The sequence below is a fragment of the Bos grunniens genome, chromosome 17 (assembly GCF_055505025.1).
Source record: "Bos grunniens cultivar Pamir isolate PY7600 chromosome 17, Bosgru_T2T1.0, whole genome shotgun sequence".
In the NCBI taxonomy this organism is placed as follows: Eukaryota; Metazoa; Chordata; class Mammalia; order Artiodactyla; family Bovidae; genus Bos; species Bos grunniens.
In genome coordinates, this window is record NC_141181.1 from 12,542,684 (window position 1) to 12,569,562 (window position 26,879).

At 44.7% G+C, this 26,879-nt stretch overlaps 1 protein-coding gene across 8 annotated transcripts in view; it reads left to right on the plus strand.

Moving 5' to 3' along the window:
* The first annotated feature begins 12,924 nt into the window (after window positions 1-12,924).
* Window positions 12,925-26,879, plus strand: part of ZNF827 (zinc finger protein 827) — a 190,552-nt gene continuing 176,597 nt past the window's right edge. For 5 of the 8 annotated variants that reach the window (XM_086346490.1, XM_086346492.1, XM_086346493.1 and 2 more), the window contains exon 1: window positions 12,925-13,603. In XM_086346490.1, coding sequence (XP_086202616.1) covers window positions 13,561-13,603 — 43 coding nt within the window. In that variant the 5' untranslated portion in view covers window positions 12,925-13,560. The remainder of the gene's footprint in view (window positions 13,604-26,879) is intronic. The other 3 variants (XM_086346491.1, XM_086346498.1, XM_086346497.1) reach the window with 2 other exon arrangements.

Below are 26,879 nucleotides of genomic sequence, written 5' to 3' on the forward strand. Positions count from 1 at the left end.
TTTACTAAAAAGATGGTGACTTGTCATTATATTTGCTTCACAACAGTAGCAAGAATGTTTCCTTTTTTATACTGTATTCCCAAAGCTTAGTTGGCCTGGGATGTTTATTGGCTATTGCTCTGCATTCTCTGCTATTAATTATTGAGTATGTTTCATGTCAAGTTAAATGTGTTGTCTGATACAGTAACTAACAGGGTGACACAGGTACTTGAAATAGTGTATAACTAAAAGCATTCATTCATTGAAAGTACATGGAGACAACTGGACGTGTCTCGTGACCTTAGTCCTTTCAAGGATAAGATTCCAACCTAAGACTTGGTTAAACATGATCAAAATTTGTATATGTGGGCTTTGTTTTGTTTGGGTTTGGCATGGTTTTCTGGTGTAACATTCCTTCTCTGAATTCAGAGAAAGTCTGGGTTTATAAAATAAATTTTGGTTTTGATATTATTATTATATTTTTAGATTTTGCTTACCTATCCGTTTTAGACAAAGAGAAGTGTTAAAAGGGAAAGAGCTGTCCTCACTGAGAACTATAATTTTTCCATAGGACTGTAACGCAGACTTGCAAGCAATCCAACGTGGGTTATGATTTATGTCAGATGAATGCCAAATAATACTGGGTCATTTGTTTTGTTTCGGGCACAACAATGGGGGTTGAAGAGGGAGACTAGGTTGGTTTAAAACAAATCAAATCATGAAAACCTCAATAAATGTTTTATAAGTGAAATTTATAACTGAATGAATGCCACAATGCCTAAAATTCCTGCTATTAACGTTGCTGCTCTGGGATAAAGTATGGGGAGTCTAGAAAGCAGAAGTAATATATTCAAACTTTTCCTCTAGTAGCCAAAGAAAATGAAAACTCATCCTCTGGGAATGTAGGGATAGAGACTGAAGAGGGTTCCGGGAAAATTTTCTTTGAGACCTTGCATTTAAAAAATTTTTTATTGAAGTGCAGTTGATTTACAATGTTGTGTGTAGGTATTTGGGCTTCCCTGGTGGCTTAGACAGAAAAGAATCTGCCTGCAATCCGGGAGACCCAGGTTCGACCCCTGGGCCGGGAAGACCCCCTGGAGTGGGGAATGGCTGCCCACTCCGGTGTTCTTTCATTTTTGACTGCAGCATGCAGGATGCTAACGCCCCGACCGGGGATTGAACCCACAGCCCCTGCATTGGAAGCCAGAGTCTTAACCACTGGACCACCAGGGAAGTCCCAAGGCCTTGCACTGTAACTTAAAATGCATTTAGAGTTTGGCCCTCATGACAGAGTCTTTGCCACAAGGAACAGTTACTGTGCTCATACACTGAATTCCTTTAAGCCAGTGTCCTAGGGAAAAGACAATGCTGTCATTACCCATTTTCTAGGAGAAAAACCAAGGTACCTAAAGCATGTTTTAAGTTATTTGAACATTAAATTACGTAACTCTCTGCCAACAAATATTTGAGTGAAAGAAGCATTCCAGGAAGATGGCCATGTTTATTTTGTGATATCTTGTACTTTTGGGCTCCTTTATGTGTATCCCTATTGGAAGAAACAAAAGTATAAGCTATTTGCACTGTTGAAGACGTTGGCATAGAGCAGCTAATACACTTAACTGCTTACAATTTTTAAATTAAAAAAAAACTTTAATTATGGCAATATATTTCAATAATGCCAAAAGAAAAAAATGAATAGCCCTCTTTATTCCATTGGCTATCATTTTGGGGGAAATAAAAGCATGATGCTACCTTGGGAGATAGGCAACAAGGGAGCAGTTATATTCTGGATGGAGAAAGACTATGAGCTCCTCCTGTCAGCAAGGGGTAGGTTTGGGGACTTCCCTAGCCACCCAGTGGTTCAGACTCCACGCTTTCACTGCAAGGAGCATGGGTTCAATCCCTGGTCAGGGAACCAAGATCTTGCAAACCTCAAAACATGGCCAAAAGGAAAAAGGAGAGGGTAGGTTTGGTGAGAAGCACAGTGGGTGTTCCTGGGCTAAAGAAGTGCTGAGAGGGTAAAAAGTCACCAAATATGTGGAGAGGACAGGAAATGTAGACAAACATGGCCCACTTGGCAGTTCTGTTTAGGTCACAGGGAATTCATTCAGAGCGCAGAACTGAGATGGTCCTCGATCGCAGAGGGTCAAGACTTCTTTTTGGAAACTGATTCTGTTTGCTTTTTTTTCATCTACCGTGTCAGTCAGCTGGGGCTGCCGTAACAACATGCCATATACTGGGTGACCCAAACAACAGACATCTATTTTCTCACAGTCCTGGAGACTGGGAGGTCTGAGATGAGGATGCCAGCATGCCCAGGTTCTGGTGAGGACTCTTCCTGGCTTGCAGGTGGCTGTCAGACTGCTGCGTCCTCACATGTCCTCTCCTGGGAAGGAGGAAGAGAGAGACAAAGAGGCAGAGAAAATGAGAGCTCTTTGGTGTCTCTTTCTCAAAGGGCACTAATCCCGTCCTGAGCAACCCAGCCTCATGACCTTATGTAAACCTAATTACCTCCCAAAGGCACCAGCTCTAAATATCATCACATTGAGGGCTTCAACGTAGAAATTTTGGGGGAGACAAAATTCAGTTCATAACTTCTACTAATTATGTACCTAATATCAGGCCAACTGAGCTCACAAGTGCTCAGTTGCATCCGATTCTTTACAACCCCATGGACTGTAGCCCGCCAGGCTGCTTTGTCCACGGGATTTTTCCAGGCAAGAATACTGGAGTGGGTTACCATTTCCTTCTCCAGGGAATCTTCCCATCCCAGGGATTGAACCCGGGTCTCTTGTGTCTACTCCATTGGCATGCATATTCCTTACCACTAGCATCATCTGAGAAGCCAATATTGGGCCAGGGTCTATTGTTACCTCTCATGTAGCCTTGTTCCCTGTTCACAGAGTTCTTGGCTGACCTGGAAATTTTCCATACTTTAAAAACCATAAAAAACCGGCGGGGGGTGGGGGGGGTAGTTTCATGGGAAATAGCAAAGAAGGGTTAACTAAAATAAGCCCTGGAGTTCTGTAAATTCTCAGGGTCAAGGATAATATCTATTTGCTAACTATGGCATTCCCAATAGTTTGTGCAGTGTTTGGCGCAGAGTAATGCTTATTAAGAGCTTCCCTGGTGGCTCAGACAGTAAACAATCTGCCTGTAATTTGGGAGACCTGGGTTCAACCCCTGGGTTGGGAAGATCTGTTGGAGGCAGGAATGGCAACCCACTCCAGTATTCTTGCCTGAAGAATCGCCATGAACAGAGGAGCCTACAGTCCATGGGGTTGCAAAGAGTTGGGCACAATTGGCAACTAAAGACAATGCTTAGTAAATATTTGGGGAATGAATGAAAGGAGCTTGGATCAGTCCAATTTGGGCAGTGAATGAAACTCACCTTAGATGATTCAAATGATGAGCCTTTAACCAAGGGACCGCTTATCAGGATGTAGGTGAGGTTATGGGGATATATGAGGGCTGATGAGGCATCCAGAGGCTGGCAATGATGGAGAGCCATTACCACATCTAAGGCTGAAAAAACAAGGGGAGGAAATAATCTATCGCAAGTTCAGTGATGTCTGAGTTGTGCTGTATTCATGAAGAGATAGAGCTACACTCAGAGACAAGGCATCAAAGCAGGGAGGAAGAAAAAGAAATATGCCTACCCCTCTGCCCTCCTACTATTTTCCCTCCCACAAGTATACCTCCTATTGGCTGAGCCAACTGTACATCAAGCCAGACAGAGAAGTGATGCAGTCACTAAAGGGCAGTTCCTAGGGCTCGGAATCGGGCAGGGAGGGAGGAGAATGGAGGAGACAAAGATGGACAAGCCAGGACAATGCGATCTCAACGGCGCACCGTGAGGTCCATGTCCATCTCTGCTGGCCACCGTTCTGGTTGCTTGCAGAGATGACTTTGCTTCTTTGTGACAATGGATGTCTACATGGGAGCTCCTACTCGTCTTTCAGGAAACCGGAAACAACATTTCCTGGAGAGTGTATCAGGGCATTCTAGGCTTATCCCTTCCCTCCTAGACAAAAAGTCAGAGTCTCTTACGTACAGAATGGATAGACAACAAGGTCCTACCGTACAGCACAGGGAACTATATTCAATAGCCTGGAATAACTTATAATAGAAAAGAATGTAAAAAAAATGTATGTATTATGTATGACAGAGTCACTTTGGTGCACAGTAGAAATTAACACAACATTGTAAATCAACTATTCTTCAATTTTAGAAAAAGCTGGAATCTCTTGGCCTCTAGGGCATGACACCTGGCCCATCTGTTACTAGGGTTTCCACCTGATTGATGGTGAGAGATCACTGGGCATCAAATTATAATGTCTATAGCCGCAAGTGAAAGTGGCCTTGAGTAGTGTCTTAAATGGGTGTGCCTCAGTTTCCCCAGCCATTAAGTGAAAAAAAAAAAAGAAAAGGTTCAAAGAGTTGATGTGAAGATGAATTATGAATTAGACAGCCCTTGTCGGGGCAGCGTGCCCTCCCCAATTGCTGCTTTGCCATATGTCACTGTGTTGATCTCAGACAGAAATACTGCTGGACAAAACATTTATATTATGCCAAGGCACAACAAAGCTTCTCATAGACAACCTACAAAGAAGCAAAGTCTCTGAGAAGTTGGAATATGTGAGAAAAAGAAAGAAAAAGAAAGAAAAATGCCTGAAGCAACCTAACCTTTCTCTAAAACAACAAACAACGGGCGCAGACAGAGCTCGCACCTCCTGGGGTGCAAATTTCTAGAGGCATGACCTTTGGAAATTCAGTAATTCCTGCGATGCCTGGAGTCTGTTTTTCAGGACATCTTCAGCGGGAGCTGTATGGCGGCCAGTCCCCTGGGCCCCTGGTTTCCCACAGTAAAACGTCCCGCTGCAGCTCCTGTGTCAGAGTGTGACTCCACATGAACTTGTTAATCCATTCAGCAGAGTCTGTTTACTAAGGGGACACTTGCTGAACCAGTCGGGCTTCAGATGCCAGGACAAGCGTGTGTATTGTGGTTCAGCCATGTTGTTCCTCCCTGTTGTTTTGAGCAATTAGGAGGTATTGTTTTGTTTTTTTTTTTTTTTGATCCTGAACATTTCACAATGTTCCACTTTCCCAGTGTCCCTTGAATGGGGACTCCTGAATGCAACGTGGAGGGAGAATGAGGTTTCCAAAGCTGCTGCTGTAAGAAGGCCCATTCTTCCAACATGAAAATGACCCTTTGACCTGCTGTCAGGGAGCGGGGTTGGCGACTCATGGTTTCTGCCTTAAGGGTAATAGATTTGCACTGGAACATTGACATCCTTCCAAAGTACCTATGACCCTCACTGAAAGACTTCTGTAAGACAATTAGCGAAGACCAAGTATACCATGGGGTAACATGGGATCTGAAGCTGGGCTTCATAAACACTCTTCGTGGTGGTATAAACATTTTATTTTGAAATGTTTGCACTGTTTCTGCTCAGAATGGCAACTTCCAGATTTCCATTTTCTTATCAACAGCATCCGTATTCTCTACGTAGAGCTCATCGCTACGATTTGTGAATTTTTCTTTGTAATTTTAAAAGTTTCTTGTCCCCATAACTGTCCTTTATTCATATTTAAAAGAACCTTCCAGAAGCTAGTAAAATAATAAACCTATGCTGAGTTTACCAGGCACAATATTTAAAGGCACTCGGTTTCCTCATTTTGTGTGTTGCTATATCAAATGCTTGTAAGTTCTTGTAGGTTTACTTAAATCCATTAGGCTGGACAAAGAAGCCATCACATTATCCTGTGTTTGAGCTCTACTTTTCTGGAATAGCAGACAGCCGCTAATGAGACCTCAGCTAGGTGCCTCACCCCCCACTATTTCAGTCCCTCTAAGTTCTTTTTCTGTGAAATACCAGGGATAAACCAAGTGGTCTGAAAGTACCTTCTGGCCACAAAGTTCTGTGATTCTAATTTGAAGCTCTATTTTTCCTCTTTATTAAAAATAACAAAGTATGAGATTAAGTGATGGAAGTGAGAGAGCATGTAATAGCTGATTGCCATGGTGTTATCATTTGCTGTTTTGTATGAAATGACTTGTAATCCAATAAAGAAGGAATAGCCAGTCCTTCAATAACCAAGAAGACACCGCTGAAGCTCAAGGTAAATTGGTCTTTCTGTCAATGAGATATCTGACTACATAAAATTTGGCAAAACTACTGACTACAAAGATAGCAGTCATGGAGGAAAGAATATAGGGAAACCCACAGAAAACTTTCTGCTTGGTTTCTGCTCCCATTTTATTTGCTCATCACCAACAATCATGAACTGGAAAGTGTTATCATTCTGTTCTGTGTTATTCTTGTGGTATTAGGCCCTACGATGCTATAGTCTAAGCAGGGGGTTCCTTGACCTGGGAGCTGGGTAAACAACCTTACCGAGAGGCCCTGGATGGGCGCCCCATGGTGGGAGAAGAAGATGGCAAGAAGAACAGACTCAAGGAAGACAGACATTGTAGAGACACTGGATCAGAGATGACTGTAGCCAGAGAAGGGCTCTGAGAGAAACCACAAGGCAAGTCTTGCAAGGAGACAGCAGTATGATTTGAGGCAGGTCAGAGGGTGACTGGGTTAGGCAGCAAAGAAGTACATTAAGAGACCAGACAAATCAGCTGGAAAAATGCATGAAAATGGTGGTGGGGGGCAGTTGCTTAGGGGAGTTTTTTCATCCATTGCAGATTGAAAAAAAGAGTGAGGCCCAGGGAAGCTAAACGGGTAGAGATGTTACGAATCCTAGCAATGAGGCTTGGGAGACAGGGTCTTAAGATTCAGCTGGGGTTCAAGTTTGGAATAAATAAGCAAAGACTGAGTGACTCAGTCATTATAGGAAGGTAAGAGAAACAGAGGCCACAGAGGGCAGAGATCAGGAACTTACTAAATCTAAATATGACTTGTACTCCCAGTCAGTGTTGAGTTGGAGAACTGTGGGGAAGAAGTTTAAGGGAAAGACCCCAAGCATGAGAATTTGGATGGAAGGCCTGCGAAACGCCCAGAGATGCCACCTTTGCCGGCGTCTCTGTCAGGTCACGTGCCTGTCCATCCACAACCTTTGAAAACACGGTGAGTCCAAATTGTGACAAAACTTGCTGATGCCAGCTGGGCCCTGGCCTCTTCAGAACATACGCACACATGATAACAAAAGCCTCCCCTTTCTGTGTGTGATGGCTGGTCATCGTCACTGGATACTGATTTACAACATGTGAGGTTCAGGCCAGGAGAGACGCCAGACCCATATCTCTGCCTTGGGACAGGCGCTCATTATTTAAAATGTCAGACTTGAAGCACTTTGGGGGTTAAGAGAGTCCCTGTTTTAACTCTTGAGGCAGATAGCTCAGGCCTTAAGAAAGAGAGAGAGGTGGTGTTCTTGTTCTAAAGGGTCTGAGATCAGAAGAGGGTTGGGTCCTCGGTTCAGAGTAACCAGCCTCTCCACCCAGCTGAACAACCTGTACCAACAGCACTTGGTGAATACCTACTTGCCCTCTACGAAGTGAAGTGAAGAGAAAGTCCGACTCTTTGCGACCTCATGGACTACACAATCCATGGAGTTCTCCAGGCCAGAACACTGGAGTGGGTAGCCTTCCCCTTCTCCAGGGGATCTTCCCAACCCAGGGACTGAAGCCAGGTCTCCTGCATTGCAGGTGGATTCTTTACCAGCTGAGCCACAAGGGAAGCCCAAAAATACTGGAATGGGTAGCCTAACCCTTCTCCAGCAGATCTTCCCGACCCAGGAATTGAACCGGGGTCTCCTGCATTGCAGGCGGATTCTTTACCAACTGAGGTCTCAGGGAAGCCTTCCCTCTATGATAGTTCATTTTATGTGTCCATAAGACTGGGTGGGCTGGTGTTATTAATATCTCTAGGTGTGTTTGTGAGGGTGTTTCCAGAAGAAATGAGCATTTGAACCCATAGACTGAGTAGAGAAGATTGTCCTCACCAGTGAAGGTAGGCATAGTCCAATCCACAGAGGGCCTAAATAGAACAAAATGGCAGAGGAAAGGCAAATTCACTCTCTCTGCTTGAACTGAAACATCCCTCTTCTCCCGACCCTGGACACTGCAGCTCCTGGTTCTCGGCCTTTTGAACTCAGACGTGGACTTATACCATTGCTTTCCCCAGTTCTCGGGCTGTTTGACTCTGAATTATACTATTGGCTTTCCTGTTCTCTGACAGTTGGTCATGGGACTTCTTGGCCTCCATAACCTCATGAGTCAATCCTGTAATAAATAAATAAGTAAATGAATGAATGAATGAAAGAGTGCGTGCTCAGTTGCTTTAGTTGTGTCCCACTCTGTGTAACCCTGTGGATTGCAGCCTTCCAGGCTCCTCTGTCCATGGGATTCTCCAGGCAAGAATACTGGAGTGCGTTGCCATGCCCTCCTCCGGGGGATCTTCCTGACCTAGGGATCAAACCTGGGTCTCATGTGTCTCCTGCATAGCAGGCAAATTCTTTTAACTGTTTTTTTCTCTGGAGAATTCTAAGACATCCTCTCTGCATTTCATAAGAAATCTCATAAGAGAAGCCAGTCTTGGGACACACAGAACCAACTTTCATTTCCTGAAGATAAGAGGGCTTCATTTTTTTGAGAAGTGTAACATATTTACGATTGGGTTTGGAGACAAGTAAAACACCCATAGAATTTCTTTTGTCCCTTAATTGTATCTCAAATCATTTCTAGGGCAGTGGTTCTCAAACTTTTTGGAATTAGGGTACCAAAATTATTGAGGATACCAAAGAATGGTATGGGTTATGTGGGTTATGACTTGATATTTACTACATAACAACTGTGGAATTTCTAAAATAATTATTTATTAATTCCTAAATAATGACAACAATAAGTGTAATTCAAGTTAACACATTGAGGATACGAAAGAATGGTATGGGTTATGTGGGTTATGACTTGATATTTACTACATAACAACTGTGGAATTTCTAAAATAATTATTTATTAATTCCTAAATAATGACAACAATAAGTGTAATTCAAGTTAACACATTCTTATGAAAAATATACTTTTCAAAACAAAAAAAATTAGTGAAAAGACTGGCATTAGTTTCCATTTCTGCAAATCTCTACAAAGTCTGACTTACTAGAAGACAAGCTGGATTCTCCTATCTGCTTTTGCATTCAATCTGTTGTGAGATGTTGCTGTGGTTAAAGACACACAAGAAGAAAATCAAGCCTCACACAGATATGTAGTTAGAAGAAGGGAGGAAGATTTTAATAGCTTTTTCAGATGATTGTAGATATTTTTCTTTGATGTAACACTAAAACTTGATGAGTGGTAGTTTCTTAAAAGTTACTGACTGTGGAATTTGAAACCATGTCAATGACCTTTTTACACTGTTACATTAAAATCCTTTGGTTTATCTTGTACTTTAAATAGATCTTTACTACAATATGATTTTGTAACATCATGTATTGGTCATTTGGAAGATACTGAGTTCTTCAGTTCTTCCAAAAGGTTGACACAATATCAAAAAGTCACATTCATTAATATCACTATGAATCTCATCAGAAGAGTCTATATCAGGAAGCTGTTGAAAGTCACAGTGATAGAACAGTTGTCTAAAATTCTACTTTTCACTCCTAACTATAAATGTTATCATTGCCAAAAATATCATGAATTGTTTTCTTTGAAGTTACAGGCTCACTTCAGTCACTTTGGGAGAAAATACTCAAGTCTGAATAATCACAGTCTGTCAGTCATTCTTTCAAGTAAAAATAATATTCCATGGAAAAAGCAGCTGTATCAAACCATCTCAAGAGTGATTTTCCTTGAGACAACGATGTACTTCAGTGTGCAGCACAAGTACTTTATATGTACCTAACACTTTGTCACAAAGAATATATTTAAAAGTCTTGCACTCAAGGGTTGAGATTTAATAAAATTAATAACTTTTACTATTCCATCAAGGACATTCTTAAATGAACCTCTTCTTTTTCCTCTTAAGTGATGAAGAGAATGACTACTAATACAACACATTTTTGTGCCATTGTCTTGATTTGAGCTGCTAAGTTGCCAGCATTTTATTACCATTGCTTTTAAGCATCAGTCAACATAGATAAAAGGGCGAATAATATTCTGAAAAGAGTTTTGACCTCAAGGACTTCTCTAGACCACACATTATTCTAGGGAGGGTGCTCCCCTGTCTACTACCCTCAGGAATATTTGGGGAAGGATAGAATTACTCGTAGGAGAGTGAGTGTTTATGAAACATAGTCTTAGAATGTACAGTTCGGAGAAAATCTATCTTAATCTTACATTTGAGAGGTGATAGAGATGGAGGTGGAGAGAATACTCTAATTATTAAGATAAAATATGCTTTCAAAAGCTTGGGCCACAAGGGTGAATCAAATAGAATATTACAACTTGATGACCATAGTCGACAGTAATCCAAGTTCATGGGAAAAGGCATCCAAAAGGTACATATTTCCCGAATTATTTATCCATTTGATTTCAAAATCCATTATAGTAACCTCCAGCTATTTATCTTCCTAATATTTTTAGGTTAGTCAAATGTTAAAATTAGTTTGTGTTCCCTAAACATCTAGGCTTCGAGGGGGAGATGCAGGGCCCTTGAAGGGTGCTTTGTAGCAGAGATTCCAAGCTGAGATTAAAACATAAATTGTTCTATCCTTTTATTTTCTGTTGCTGTGTGCTACTTCAAATGATTTTTGGAAAGAGGTAGAGGTATGAAGAAATTCAATTAAAATGTTTTTAGCTGTTGATAGAACACCTATATAATTAAATGTTGATAGCATTTGCCTGTATGCCTTTAAAAGGTTGCAGGAAATGTACTCTACTTTGAGGAAAGGCCTAAAGTGTGTTTTCTTTTATAGGGTACTAAGCATTGCAAAGAGCTGGCAATGCAAAAAGAGGTGATGGTGTGTCTGTGCAGAGTGATAGTCCTCCATAGCCCAGCTACAGGCTTGGAGTGAGCAGTGGTGAAGGGCTGTGACCATTCTGCTGATCTTGTGTTAGGTTTAGAGATGCTATATGTTCAAGGCAATGAGTCTATGTAAAAATTTATCTAATTTACCATTCATATACTAATATCATGACCAACGCTACCGATGGTAGTCAAAAATCATGGCCTAAGTTGAATTTGATCTGAGTTGGAAGACAGTTCTTCAAGTTGGAACTTCAGGAGACTTAACTACCAGTTTGTTGCCGTTTAGTCACTTAGTCGTGTCCGATTCTTCACGACCCCATGGACTGTAGCCTGCCAGGCTCCTCTGTCCATGGGATTTCCCAGGCAAGAATCCTGCCGTGGGATGCCATTTCCTTCTCCAGGGGATCTTCCTGACCCAAGGATCGAACCTGAGTCTTCTGCACTGGCAGGCAGATTCTTTACCACTGATCCAACAGAGAAGCCCATCAGTTTACTTAAGCTGATATTCAAGGAAGAGTTGGTTTAAGCACTGATGCTCCATTTCAAACCTGATTGCTCTCTGTTTGGTTTTAGATTGAATTCAAGCAGGTGTTTCAAAACCTGCTTCAGATAGCATTACTTGTCACTGGGAAGCTAGATCTTCTGGGGGAGTTGGCAATGAGAGTTTCATCCTGAGATTTCGCTATCAATGAAAAACATCTTTTGGGAGATAAAACACTTTTTAAGCTTTTCTAAGAAAAGGGTGCAATATGAAAGCTTACTGTTATATTTGAAGGGGTGTTTACCGAATTAACCCCCATCACTATCTTGAACATCACTCCAGTTGTGAGAATTCAGTCAGAACCTCAAAGAGGCATTATCTAGCCATATAAGCGTATGGAGTGTCATTTTAATGTTCTGTATCTTTGCTGTGCCTCCACCTTCTTTGATGAAAAAATCTATTTTAAAATTTGTAAGAAAATATTTAACATAATAAGATGATGAGTCAGAGGTTTTAAAAAGCTAAAAAGGGAAGATGTAGTTAAATAATGCACCTTTTTTATTTTTTCGCTACATCTGACTCATGACATATAATGTATTCTGCTAAGTTCAAAGTTTTCTCTTACAAAGAGAGTTTTATGAAACAACTCTTCTTCAGACCGTTTTTTACTTCAATTATAGTAGCAGATTTTGGAGTTTAAATCATTAACAACCTCTGAGTGAACTTTTATCCAAATGACTGCAAGTCACAAAGAGAACAGTCCTCTTTCACCAAATACCTTTTGTGCTGGAGTGAGACCCATCCTTTTCTATTTTTTCCCCTTTATCTCTTTTAAGAAAGATATGTGATTTGTAAAGTAATGAAAGTATGTCTCAGTTAATGAAAACTGCTATATTGAGCTCATAATGCAAACTGGAATTGCTTTAGGGTAAGTGTCACACACCTCCATTATAGCAGGGAAAAAAGTAAATTTCAGAAGTCAAGATTGTTGTGTGCACTGTAGGAGTATCATGTGGCAGTTAAATCAACCATCAGGGGTGACCTAATCGTATTTATCCCCCCTTTGTCAAGGAGCTGTAATTTTCATTTAGGCATTTTCCAGTTTTAACTCCACTGGACAGTTCAAAACGGGGCGCTTAGTCCATCCACCTAGTTACTGATTTCACCATATGTTACCTTTTTATTCTCGTTATTTTTATTGGAACGTTTTTGGAGAGTGCGTGGAAGACTGTCACCTCCACAGACTTCAGGTGATAAGATGAGAGAGTAGTTCTTTGAGTGACAAAAGCCTGAAGAATTTTTATACAGAACAAAATGTAGCTTAATCAACAAAAAGAAAGTTAAGAGAAAAACCTTTTTCCTCTTGAAAAATCAAGAAGAATAATGAACTAATCTTCGTTTCAAGAGTGGGAAAAACTTTTTCTCCCCCTAGATTTGGCGAATAGCGGGATAAATTCGAAGAAGTCCATCCCACCCCCGCACGCGCGCCCCCCATTCTTTCCAGACAGAGCGGTTGCAAATCCCAGGCTGAGTCCGTCCTGGGAGCCTTAGGGCACCTTCCTCTTTGCTCTGTGTGTGTGTGTGTGTGTGTGTCTAGCTCTCGCTCTTTCCTTCAGTCTGTGCCTCTGTGTGTGTGTGTGTGAGTGTGTGTGTGACAGAGGGAGAGAGAGCGCGAGAGGAGAGAGAGAGCGAGAAAGAGAGAGAGAGAGAGCAAGAGAGCGAGCTGTGAGCTGTGCTGCCGCCGCCGCTGCCCTTTGATCCCGACATTAGTGTTAGGGGCTCGGAGACACAGAGCGCGGCCATAGACACCGCCGCACCGGCACTCATTTATTTATACCTCCCATCACACACGCGAGCATAGGACACACACACACACTCACACCTATTAGATCTGTTTCCATTGAAGAATATTACGCTCGGGGACAAGCCAGGTGCACGACCAAAAAATTAAAAAAAAAAAAAAAAAAGCGGGGGGAAAAAAAGGAAAGAAAAGAAGAAAACCCCTCTTCTGGCTCCAGGAAACAAGCTTCAACCCATTGCACACACCGGAGAGAAGGGGTTTCCCCCTGCCCGCCCGCCCGCCCCCCAACTACCTCCCCGCTCCTGCCAGTGTCTGCCTCTCTGCCCCCACGGGGGTTTATTTGATCTCACATTAACCAAGGAGGAGAATGTGAGAAAAGGGGGAAAATGCCCAGGAGGAAGCAGGAGCAGCCCAAGCGCCTTCCCTCACGTAAGTCATCCCTTCTCCACCTCCTCTCGTGCCATTTTCTCGCCCTCCCTCTCCTCTTTCCTCTCCGCAGCCTCCTCCGTTGTTTTCTGCATTAGTTTAGGGTTACAGAGGTGAAACTGACAAAGACACAGCCCGGGTTACTCCTCGTTTAGGTCTATGCTGAGGCAGCCATGTTGGTGATGATCAGCCCCGTGCCCTTTCTATTCTCTCTCTCTTTTTCTTTCTTTCTCTCACCCCCCCTCTTTTTTTCCTTGAGATCGGGCTTTTTTCCCCTTTCCCTCCCCCTCCCCCTCCTCACTCCGGGTGGCTGGGGGGAGGGGGCAAGAGAAGGGAGGAGGGGAGTAGTGTGGATGCCGGGTGTTTTTTTTTTTTAATCGGGGGGTGGAGGGGAGGTGGGAGAGGTTGGAATCTTTAAAAAAAAAAAAATTCCTTGCGGATCCCCGATGCCCGAGGGTGCGGGGGTCGGGGCGCACGGAGGGTTGGGGGGCCGTGACATGGCGTTTGGGGGTGTCGGAGCGAGGGCGCGCGGCCGCCTGCCGGGGACGGGATCCAGGGAGAGGTCCGTCTCCGGCTAAAGGTTGCGCCGGGGTTGGTCGGCCCCGGAGCCGCCGGCGGCAGCGGCGGCGGCGGCAGCGGCAGGAGCAGGAGGAGGCGGAGGTGGAGGAGGCGGCGGCGGAGGAGGGGAGTCGGGGGCGGGCGAGGCGGGAGCGGCGAGGAGGGTGTGGGGGCACCGCACACAAACACACGGGTACACACGCGCCGCCGGGCGGCTGCTCCCGCGGCGCCGGGGCGAGGGGGCGCGCCGGGGCGCTGGGCGGCCGGGCGGGGGGCGAGGCCGGGCAGCGGCGGGCGGATGTGGGGTGCGGGAGCTGCGCCGAGGCGGAGGCAGGAGGCAGGGCGGCTCGCGGCGCGCGAGGTCCCTGCAGAGCCGAGGGGAGGGAGGAGCAGGGCTCCTGGCCGCAATAAAATGCGGGGTCAGTCGGAGCAGACGGAGCCGGGCGAGACTCGGGCTCTCAGACCCCCCTCCCCGGCGAGCCTGAGCAGAGTCCAGGACTAAAGTGCATCGTAGCCCTCCCCGGCTGCAGCCACACACACCAACTGGAGACACACACCCGCCGGCACGGCCCGGTCCCCTTCCCCTCCTCCACCCGCGCCCCCGGTCCCTCTCCGCCCTCCCTCCGGCTTTTCTTTGCGAGTCTCTTAACTTTTCCCCCACTCCCTCTCCAGCTCAATCCCCCCACCCCCCCATCTTTCTCCGCTTTGAGTGTTCCGAGATGCTGCTAAAGCTAAAAGTGAAGGAGAAAGAAGCAACTAAAAATATCCCCCGGGGCCGCCCGGCTCCTTGAATGCAGGGAGGAGGGGGCAGGGGAGAAGGCGTGGGGCGGGGTGACGGGGAGGAGGGGACGCCGGAGGCGCCGGAGGGAGGGGTCGGGGGAGACGGAGGGTCAATTTCTCTTCTCTCTCCCCCCCCACCCCCCCCGTACTGCTCCCCTCTCTCGGCGGTTTGGCGCTGCTCTGAGCCCAATCCTGCAAAACCCGGGCTGGGGGCGGGAGCGGAGCCGGAGCGCCCGCCCGCCAGGGTGTCAGGCCGACGTGGTCGGTCACCTGAAGTTCACGGAGGGTGGGGGAAGGGTTAAGGTTATGGTGTCTCGGGCTCGGGTTGTGTGAGCGTGTGCGTTTCCGCTGCAGACAGGCAGCGCGATCGATCTCCCCCTCGCGAAATCTCCGCGGCGGTGCCGGCCCGGGGGGACGGGCAGGGGGCGCGGGTGACTCGGGCTGGGCGCCCCCCGGCGCCTCCGTGTCACCCGGGCCGCGGCCGAAGTGGCGAGCAAGGGCACTTGCAGGCAGCCCGCTCGGCAAACATTCCTCTTTCTTTCCCCTTCCCGGTACGCACGAGTCGACGCACAGAGCTTGGGTTGTGCTTTTTTTCCCCTTCCTTTAAAAAAAAAAAAAAAAAAATGCCCCTGTGCAGTCCTTTCTTCGCCTGCCCGCTAGAGGTTCTGAGGATAATATCACATATGTAATATATATGCACATAAAATCGTTCGCAGGCGGCTGCGTGTGTAGGGAAATTTTGTGCGAGGGAAGCAGGCGGCGGAGTCTGGGAGGGCGAGTTGGGAGGCTCCGCGCCGCGATTCACAGAAAACTCGCAGCAGTTGGTGGAAGTGTGTGCGTGCACATGGCCGGCCCGCCGCGCTTCCCAGCTCTTTTCGGGGGCGCGTGGGGGCAGGGACAGGAGGCAGGAATCCTGGGGAGGGGGGCGGCGGTCGGGAGAGGCTTGCCCTGCTCGGACAAAACGGGCTTCAGTGTTCTCTGCGAACTTGCCCTTAGATGGCAACTTTGGGCGCTGATGAGCTGGTGTGCGAAAACCAGGGCGGTGAGGTTATTTGGTCATTTTCCTTTCTTCTCTCCTTAAAAAAAAAAAAAATCTTGGCGGGGTGAGAGGGAGGGTAGGAGCGGAGAAGGGATTTATCTGTTCAGTTGTGACGGAGATGGAACGCCTTCCCTCCCGTTGTGGGTAATGCAGTCGGGCAGCTGCAGCCTGCCCTGCTGGTGACCTTGACCCTGACCTCGTGCGACTACCCTCTCCGTCTGAGAGGAAATTCAGGCTCCATTTTAGCTCGTGTGTTGGGTGGGCCTCTCCAGGGCGCCGGGGCCTGGTGATTGAGTTAGATTTTGCCAGTGGGCTCTCCCACCCACCCTGTTCTCTAATTGAATACTGTTATACACTCAGTTTAAAGAAAAAAAAAAAAAAAAAAAAATCAACTCCTTCTCCCAGTCACATAAAGCCACTTTTACTGAAGTAAAAAGCAATTACCTTTTGGAAACACCGTAAAAGTGCCTCCAGTTTTTAAAGAGAAGCCTAATTTGCGATGCTTTTTTTCCACTTACCTTTGCTTTGAATGGATTTTTGTGGATGTGTGCAGCCTGTTTTAAGCATGGTTTACACATGTTTTGTAAGCAGCTTGCATTTGAGCTGAGAGCAGTTTCTGGGCAAATGGTGTATTTTGCAATTCAGACAGTAACGCCAGACTGCCTTAAGTGCTGAGTGAGTCTTGAAGGAACTTGCAGTGAGGTGGACTTTGGTAAAAATTAGTGTTCATTTGTGTTTAGTGTAGAATACAATTGTAGTCCTAAATTCCAGTGTGAATGCTAAGTTCTTTATTTGTTTATTTGTGTGTATGTGGGGGAGGAGGGGTGTCAGGATTTTTCTTTCCCTGGAGAACCATTTTGAATCTAAGTTAAAATAAGTGAGTTGGGGATGGATTGCCCTAATAGAAGTCATCCTGAGTTTTTAAGAAGTTATGTAGAGGCAGACTTCACATTTCTTCATAGAAGAAAGGAGTGATATGAGTAGTTTCAGGGTGAGAAGGGTCAGAGGGGGATGAGATGGGAAGGAACTGCTTTTGAAACCAAAGAGCCTTCTGAATAAATACAGGTGCTTAAGAGCTACTATTGATAGAATGTCTTTAAAATTTAGAGAACCTATAAACACATTTAAGAAACTCACATTAGAATTACCAGAAAAAGAAACTTGTGATAACTGCATCTCTAGAAAATTTAGATTGGTTTCTACTTCCTCTTAGGTACCCCCCCACACCATGCTACTATTCCCCTTCCCCGTGAATCATCGCTATGAATAAACTCTTTCTATGTGTTATTAAATATGATAGTAGCCAACCACAGCGTGAATCTACAAAGCCCAGAGTCCTCCCACTGTATAGCACAGACACTAGGGAACTTGGAAGTTCCAACCTCGAGTAGATTAGTCCTGGAAATCCAGACTAGCAGTTGGTATTATCTGATACCAAGTCTGGGATGAGCCTCAGCCTCTGGCACGGAGTCCCAGCAATTCCCCAGGCTGGGCTTCGGCCTGCTAAGGTTTCCTAGCTGCTTCTGTTCAACTAGACACCCATGGGACCGTTCAGAACCGAATTAGCTTTGGGGATGGGTGAGCCTTTAACCTGACACTACTAACCTAAGCGTTAGATTTCTGATTTAAAATTCTGCACAGTCCCTTCCTCCTGGGCCTCCGAAGCAAGTGTATGTGGGGGTTCGTTTTTTTTTCTGTTAAATGGGCCTCATGCATGGGCAGAAAACAAATGGTCTGTCCTATAGAATGGAATGGTGATCTTACTGGTTGTGAGTAAAAAAGGCGAGTTGCACTAGGTTTCAGAGGTGACCCCAAACCTCTCAAAATTATTATTCAAAATAAAGCCTTTCTTTCTTGGCCTAGAGCAGTGATAATCGTTTGGGGATTTAAATATGACTCTGCTGCGATTGATGGCTCTTTTACAAAAGTCCTTTCCATTAACAGGGTCCAATACCATGTTCCAAAAAATGTCCTAGAGGTCCTTGGAGCTATACCATGTGCTTATCTTTAGCAGAATCCCCAGACTGCAGAGTTTAAAAATGTTTGTCAGCTTAAGAAAGCAGAAGAGAGGGAAACTGACACGGGGACTGTTGGCCAGGCCTGAGGCTCAGCCCTTTGTGAACATTATTCCATTTGGGGTCACGAACTGGAGAGGGAGAGGGGTGTGTTGGTTGCATCTGTAAATCCTTTGACCATTGGTACCATCAGCACTTTTAAGATTTCCTCATTAGCTTCAACTTACCCCTAAACGTGCACGAGTTTAGACCCCGTTCTGTTTATTGCTGGAAAGCTGCCCAATGCCTATTCCCAAGGGGGAGCACAAAGGAAAAGTTCATAAAATAGTTGTTTTGTTATTCCAGTATTTTCACTGTTTACTCAGTTCTGGGTCAAGACGAGAACAGGTTATTGTGTTTGTCATGAACAAAACTTTATAAAAATTCTTTCTTGCTTTCTCGTAAAATTGGGAAGCAAAATGACTGAAAAGCAACAGGATCCCTTATTGTTTCATTTTTACGTGTCTTTATACATCTGTTGAAAGATAGAAGGTTGAATCTTTCCCTTACTTACTAAATTTTTTTCAGTAACCAGACAATACCTCCTGACTAGACAAGGGCCATGGGGAAATTTTCTGAATCTGAAAGAGTAAAGTATTTCACTGTGGATGATTCTGAGACACCACAAAGCAGGCTTGCTTGATTCTGGGCAAAAATGCCCATCTGTTCTTATATGTATTCCTCATCTGGTAAGTAGGTCCACTGAGCTTTGCTGTTAAAGTGAGGAAGATAGCTCAAAATCGCATTCCTTCTAATGCTTCAAAATAGTTTCTAATAAAAAAATTGATTTTTAATTTGTCTATGTGTTGCCATCTCGTGCTGGGGATGACACAGCTGGTGTGAATTGACAAGTCTCCTGCACCAAGTGTTAATAAATCACGTTGGGGAAGTATAAATTGGACAGCTTTTGGCCAGTGTTAAAGCTTGCTGTGCATTTGAGGTTTTAGAGTCTTTGAATGGCCTGTTAGGAGAGTTCCTAGGGAGGTGTGGAAAATCTTCATCTCGCGAGGCTTATAAAATTAGATGGACAAAGGCCATAGAGACAGCCAAGGGATCGTGTTGTGTTGGTGGAGTAACCATGCAGGCTTCTCCTGGTGTTAAAAGTTGACTTTAATTAATTAATGTCAAGATATCCTTGTAGAAAAGACCGGATTCGAAAAGGGGGTGGGGGCTGGTGACCCCGGCTGGTGGGTAAACCCATTTATTTAGTAATCCCAGTAGTTGAGATTGTGTGTGAATGATTTTGTTTCCCCAAAGAGAAAAACTCAGCCAGTAGCCCTAACCCTGGTCGTTTCATCCAAAGTGGTGTCTTTGGACTTAAAAGATGACAAGACACAGAGGAAATGATGGTAGAGCCCCAATTGTCACAGTGTAAAAAGCTCTCTTGGTTTCTGCGACTAGTCAGTAGCGCCCTTTGTAAAAGCTGAGGGCAGCTTAGTCCCGGGAGGAGGTTAAGACACCTTTTTGCCGCCCCCTTTCCAAGTTGCCTCCTCTCTCCTCCACTCTTCCTTTTTGAATATCCGCTGGAGTCTTAGGAGAGGAGGACGGGGAAACAAACACAAGAGGCTGGAAGCTTATCTCTCTATTCTGAGTGAGGTATTAGTAATTTTCTATAATTTAATCAGGCTGATCGCAGAACAAGATAATGAGAGTGTGACCTACAAAACAGGACTTTGTGGGGGCAAGAAAGGCTTTCCAGCAGAAGGTTTTTACAAGACCATGAGCTTTGTGGTAAAGGAGTGAATTTTGCGTTTCCTCTTATCCAAAAAAAATCCAGACCAGGCCTAGTGATGGTAAGACATGTGCTTTTGTTTTTGCTTTTCTTCCTCAGATTTCGTTCCCATTTTGGCCTAGTAAAGGCCCTCTAGAATCACATTTTAGAGATGCTGATTGTCAGTGAAGTTGCTGTGTCCTGTTTCTTTTTTTTTTACTTCATCTTGCTGGCATGTGGGATCTTAGTTCAATCAGGGATCGAACCCGCACCCCCTGCAGTGGAAGGCAGAGTCTTAACCACTGGACCACTAAGGAAGTCCCACTGTGCCCTGTTTCTGATGGGCTCTTTTCTATTTCCTGCTTTCTAGGTGTAGCTCAGTAATGCACGCCATCTAGGGCCATGTGGACAAAATACTTTATGGTTCATGCTAGCTGAAATGTCTTTTGTCGTATTTTATAGGAAACTAATGTGCCAAGCACAGACCTTAGAAATAGCCAAGAGACTTGATGGACTGAAGTTTCTAGCCGCTTTCCCCCTTCTGTTTAGGAGCAAGTTTTGTATTTTTATGCTCCATCTGTAAATTACCCTTTTATGATATTGAGAATAGTATATGTGACTAGGTGCTGAAGCAGGGCCTCTCAGGTGACTTTATCCTCCCCCAAGGGCCCACCTTGGGATAGAACCACTGTAGTTACAAGGTAGTTTCATAAATTAAAATCAGACTTTGGCTTGATACTGATCTTTAGCGTCATGGGTACATACTGCTGTTTACTTTGTAAAAGTCAGCCTCACTGCGTGTACACACACACACACACACAGAGGCTGCACTGTAGCTAATTTTATAAAATGTACAGTGATACACGCCCACGGTCTGAAATCAGCATGAGGCCTTTAGCCACCCTTTTTTTCACAGACTCACCCAGGGTTATATTAAATGCAGCAGATTCTGTGTGCCTAAAAAGGATATTGTTTCCAGTCGGCCATTCCCTTCTTATTAAAAAACAAACCTCCACCACTGAAACTCTCCCTCTCGAGTTCTGAAATGACTTAAGACTTAGGTGCTCTTTGCCTCTGTTTTTAAGAAAGTCCAAATTCAGCCAATTTCGGTCTCCCTGCGAGGAAGGAGGCTTCTCCAAGGCTGGGGCCTGTAAAAGCAGACTCCAGAATAATCCCTGTGTCTATCTCTTTCTCTTCCTTGTAATTTCTCCATGGGTCAGAAAAGTGGTTAGACCCCTGAGAAGTGAGGTGTGAGGGGGAAAGAACGAGGGGTGAGAGGGATCTATATCTCCCGAAGGATTGTGTTGAGTGTTCTGGAGAGGTTGGCTTTCCAAGCGGACTGGAGAAGGCCAGGGAAGGTGATCTTTTCCATGATTGATCAGCAGCAGCCTGCTTATCTGTGCTTTTGAAACAAGCTACTGTACTTGAGGAGGCTGATAGATTTTTCTGAAGTTACACAGGGCCAACGTCTTGGGTTGTCTGCTGGTGTATTTTTAAAAGCTTGTGTTGTTGTTTTGTAACCAGGGGGAGAAAATACCGTTTGATTTGGCCCTCTTTTCACTAGGTCCCCTGTAGACAGTGGGCTTCCCTGGTGGCTCAGCAGTGAAGAATCTGCCTGTGATGCAGGAGATGTGGGTTTGATTCTTGGGTTGGGAAGATCCCCTGGAGGAGGGCATGGCAACCCACTCCAGTATTCTTGCCTGGAGAACCCCAGGTACAGAGAAGCCTGGCAGGCTACAGTCCATGGGGTTGCAAAAGAGTCAGACGCAACTTAGCAACTAAACCACCACCACCAGTGTATACTGTGCATCCTAAGGGAAACAAACAAACAAACAGGAGCTGGACGTGCTTTTTAAGGTCACAGAGTAGTGGTCCAGCGCAGCAGCTTGTTGAGCTTCAACCTCCGCTGCCCACTAGCTGTGTGACCTTGGGCAAATTACTTAACTTCCCTGTTCCCTGGCTTCCTCGTCTTTTAGTAGTGACAACAGTTCCTATATCACAGGGATATTGTATGAATAATTGAATACATACAGAAGTATCAGTATTATGTGCACACACGAAACCATACCTTATTAGTGGCTGCTTTGTGGAAAGAGCTCAAGAAGGATTAGCTATTATTAAGTATATGAAATAAGTTTTCATTTGCATAGCCTGTGATTAGACTATAGATATTTCTGACTCAGAATTTTTTGGTGATGTCTGTATTTATTATTCTTTTAAAAAAATTCTCCATGTATCTCGTACAGTAATAATATGATAAAATTCTTCTATAAGGCTGTATAATAGGGCTTGACCAGTGTTTGTTTCACAGGCCAACAATATTACTTTAAGCTTTTACTAGGGGAATAAGTTCTTCTGTGTGCGTGATTTGACCTGAATTATATCTCAATTGTATAATAATCATATGAATTATGACTGAGCTTTTCTATAAAGTGAGGATAGTAAATCCATGTTCCCAGACTTAGGCTGAGATTCAAATGAGAAAATAGGTGTTTAATAAAAGTTTATTTATCCATTGACTTACCAGTCAGTCCACCAATTAAAATTACCCAGGGGAAATTTCTGTTGGGTTTTCCATGTGTCACACAGCTAGTCGTTCACATTTTGCACAAAACAAAGGAAAGACAAGGTCTGGTGTTTCTAATTGCTGAGAACCAAGCCCAGAGAACACATTAAATGAATTTTATTTATTTAAACTTTTTTTTAGTTTTCTTTTGGAGCATAGTTGATGAACAATGTTGTGTGAGTTTCAGGTGTACAGCAAACTGATTCAGTTAAACATATACATGTGTCTATTTTTCAGAAGTTTTAGAAGATTGGGGTTTGTGTGTGTGTTGTGTGTGTGTTTATGTATGTGTTACAGCTGACATTAGAGGTCACAAGCTAGTGGTCTCCTGGTATGTTTTGCCTCGTACAGTATGTTTAAAACTCAAGACACCATTTGGAAATAGGCGGCTTCACATACAAATCCAGGCTTTCAACTTCTTCGGAAACTTGGACGAGTCAGTGGCGCGGGCCACCTCCCCACGTGGCCGCAATCTGCTGCATTCGGTGGCGGCTGTCTCCCTTCCTTGGCATGTGCTTGCAAGTCTGCCGCAGTTCCCACCCTGGGGCTTCTGTGTCCCTGCCTGCATGTACACCTGCCTGCCCCTGCCGAAGTGTCTTATGCAGGCATTTGGATTAGAAATTGTTCTATATTCCCCAGTATTGTGTGATCGTTTATGTCCTCGCTGAGGCTGCTGCTGCTAAGTCGCTTCAGTCCTGTCCGACTCTGTGCGACCCCATAGACAGCAGCCCACCAGGCTCCCCCGTCCCTGGGATTCTCCAGGCAAGAACACTGGAGTGGGTTGCCATTTCCTTCTCCAGTGCAGGAAAGTGAAAAGTGAAAGTGAATTTGCTCAGTTGTGTCCGACTCTTCGCGACCCCATGGACTGTAGCCTACCAGGCTCCTCCGCCCATGGGATTTTCCAGGCAAGAGTACTGGAGTGGGTTGCCATTGCCTTCTCCGCTCACTAAGGCTAGGATACTGTAAACCTCATCTGATGGCAATATCAGGAAGCTGCTTAGGGTGGGGATTAAGACCCTGGTACCAGTTTCCCAGTTCTCATCCCACCCACCCCACTGCTGTTGCTGCTAAGTCACTTTAGTCATGTCCGACTCTTCGCGACCTCATGGACTGTAGCCTACCAGGCTCCCCGTCCGTGGGATTTTCCAGGCAAGAATACTGGAGTGGGCGGCCATGCCCTTCTCCAACCCTCCCCCCACCCCTCGGCAAAATAGCTAGCTAGTAGGAACCTGCTGTGTAATGCAGGGAGCCCAACTTGGTGCTCTGTGATGACCTAGATGGATGGGATGGGGGTGGAGTGGGAGGGGTGTCCCCGAGGGAGGGGATCTATGTATACATATGGCTGATTCACTTTGCTGTACAGCAGAAACTAACACAACATTGTAAAGCAACGATAAAAGAAAAAAAGATTCTAGCCCCAGATGCATGAGTTCCATCTCAGCTGCACCACATTTTAGCTGTGACCTTGGCAAGTTACTGCAGTTTGCCTGTTTCCTCATCTGTAAATTGGGAAAGCGTTGTAGGTTTTATGGGAACTAGGTGAGTTCATACATGTAGATATTTAGATTCATGTCTGGCATATAGTATGTGTACAATAAATGCTGGCTACATTAAGACACTCAAGGTGTTAATTTCTTTCTTGTTTTGTGAATTTCTTTCAATTAAGGATCTCGGTAAGATTGCTTTAACTGTGTTGTATAATCAGTTAAAGACAAGTATTGCTGCCTGTCTGTTTCTGATCATCATTAGCCGACCTAGTGGTTCTCCATTCTGGCAGTCAATTGTAATTCCCTGGGAGATTTAGAAAATGCAAACACCCCCAGAGGTTTAAATTTAATTGGTTCAGAGTGGGGTCTGGGCATGGACATCCTTAAAAAGCTCCCCTGGTGATGTAAATGGATAGTCAGAGTTGAGGACTCCAGAGCTAACAAGAACTCGCACTCTGGGCTGATGCCATTTTAGCCAAAAATAAAGACATGTGATTTTGAGTCTGGGCAGCTTATTGATGAGAATCTGTTAGACTCCTAAAGCCTTTAAAAATAGTTCATGGATCTGAGTAATCACCTCCAACTCCTCCAGATTGGAAACCAGAGGTTCAGGGAAGGACCCGTACTAAGCAGAAGGCACAGATTTCAGTCTTCTCTGTGACCTTCTTCCACCACAGTCACCAGGGTTTCTCACTAGCTTTGTGACCTTGGGTAAGTCACCTGACCCCTCTGTGCTTACGTAGTGCCATCTTGTAAAATGTATCAGTTCAGTTCAGTCGCTCGGTTGTGTCCGACTATTTGCAACCCCATGGACTGCGGCACTCCAGATTTCCCTGTCCATCACCAACTCCTGAAGCTTGCTCAAACTCATGTCCGTCAAGTTGGTGATGCCATCCAACCATCTCATCCTCTGTCGTCCCCTTCTTGTGCCTTCAGTCTTTTCGAGCATCAGGATCTTTTCCAATGAGTCAGTTCTTTGCATCAGGTGGCCAAAGTATTGGAGCTTGAGCATCAGTCCTTCCAATGAATATTCAGGACTGATTTCCTTTAGGATTGACTGGTTTGATCTCCTTGCTGGCCAAGGGACTCTCAAGAGTCTTCTCCAACATCACAGTTCAAAAGCATCAATTCCTCTGCATTCAGCTTTCTTTATATTGTAGATGGATACATTGTAAGTGGATAATAGTACATTAATCATGCCTTCTCTTTGTTGTTGTTCAGTCACTCAGTCGTGTCCAATTCTTTGCAACCCCATGGACTGCAGCACACCGGGTCTCCCAGTCCCTCACCATCTCCCAAAGTTTGCCCAAGTTCATGTCCGTTGCATTGGTGATGCCTTCTCTTTATATAATGCTTATTGTCCACAAAACATTTTCACTGATATCATCTGCCTGTGAGGCAGGCCGGGAAGAGCTCCTCATCTTACCAACTAGAGAGACAGGGAAACTGGGCTGCAGGAAGAAGCTAGCTTGATGTCACCAGCGTGGGTGCTAACAAGGGCCAGGCCGTCCGCAGGTCTCTCAGGGCTCAGGTCTGTGAAAGCTTCATGGGGTCCCAAACCTGGAGAACGTGCCTCCACCACCTGCACCTCCTCGCACACCGTCCACTGCAGGACGCCCCCTTGGTGCTGAGGGAGTACATGCATTGCCCGGTGATTCAGGAAGACTTGTGCCACCAAGAATATTGTTCTCCTCAAAGATTTATTTTGACCTTAGACTAAATGGAAGGTCACAGAATAGAGTCGCTTGCAATGATACTTTCTGAGGTGTGAACTATGTCCTCCACGTGGAGAACACTGCCTTCATGTAATGGCCTAGAATTGTGAGTTGTTTTCTAATGACCCTACTTGTTAATCCAGCCAACCTCTCTAGAGCATGAAACGCAGCTGTATTTGGAAGGGAACAAAGTGGGGATACCCTGTGCGTAATCACGCAGTCGCTCAGTCGTGTCCGACTCTGTGACCCTATGGGCTGGAGCCTGCCAGGCTCCTCTGTCCATGGAATTCTTCAGGCAAGAATACTGCAGTGGGTTGCCATCTCCTCCTCCAGGAGGCCCTCCCGATCAAGGCACTGAACCCAGTCTCTGTCGTTTCCTGCCTTGGTAGGCAGGTTCTTTACCACCGAGCCACCTGGGAAGCTGGGACACCCTGTGCTTCAAGAAATATTCCTGAAATGTGCTGTGTGATTTCTCCCTTGTAGGGGAAGGCAAACCTCAAATAACATCTTACTGGGTTTTAATCTGACCTTAAGAAAGAGGGAAATCAAATTATAGTGAATTGCTGCTTTCTGACATTTATAGGAAGAGAGGAATTTCATAATCCAGAAGGTTTGGGTTGGCTGGACCGCTAGATCCTAGAAGTGCTGTGTACCAGTGGCTACTCAAATACATGTTGCTAGATAAGAAAATATATACACAAGAGGAGAAAAGAGTACATGTATTTTATTTTTCTATTATTTTTCTTTCTTTTTATTAATTTTTATTGGAGTATAGTTGTTTTGCAGTGTGTTAGTTTCTGCTGTACAGCAATGTGAATCGGGTATATGTATACATAGATCTCCTCTTTTTTAAGATTTCCTTCCTATTTAGGTCACCACAGAACATTGAGGAGAGTTCCCTGTGTTATGCAGTAGGTTCTCATTAGTTATCTATTTTATACATAGTAGAGAGTACACATATTTTAAATATGATTTGTATACTCCATAAAGCTGGAACCGTGGAATTAACTAGTTAATAGTTTATTAATTTGTTTTAAAAATCTATATTGGTTTTTTAATGACAAGAAGAATGCATATTAAGTATAAATAATTAAAGCAACATGGGAATATTTAAAGTAAAATGTGAAAGTCCCTTTTCGCAGCTTATAGCCCTAGAGGTAACTGCTGTGAACCAACAAGCAGTATTTAAAATTCAGCCATCATTTGAAAAATGGGTGCATATCAGCAGACTTGGCTGAATTGATGTATGTACTGAATTTAGGACAAAGGCATTAAAAACTGAATAGATCACATGCAAAATAATGGATCCCAGATCAGGTGCCCTGATTTTAAGGGGGACATTGATAAACTAGGGGCTTCCCTGGTAGCT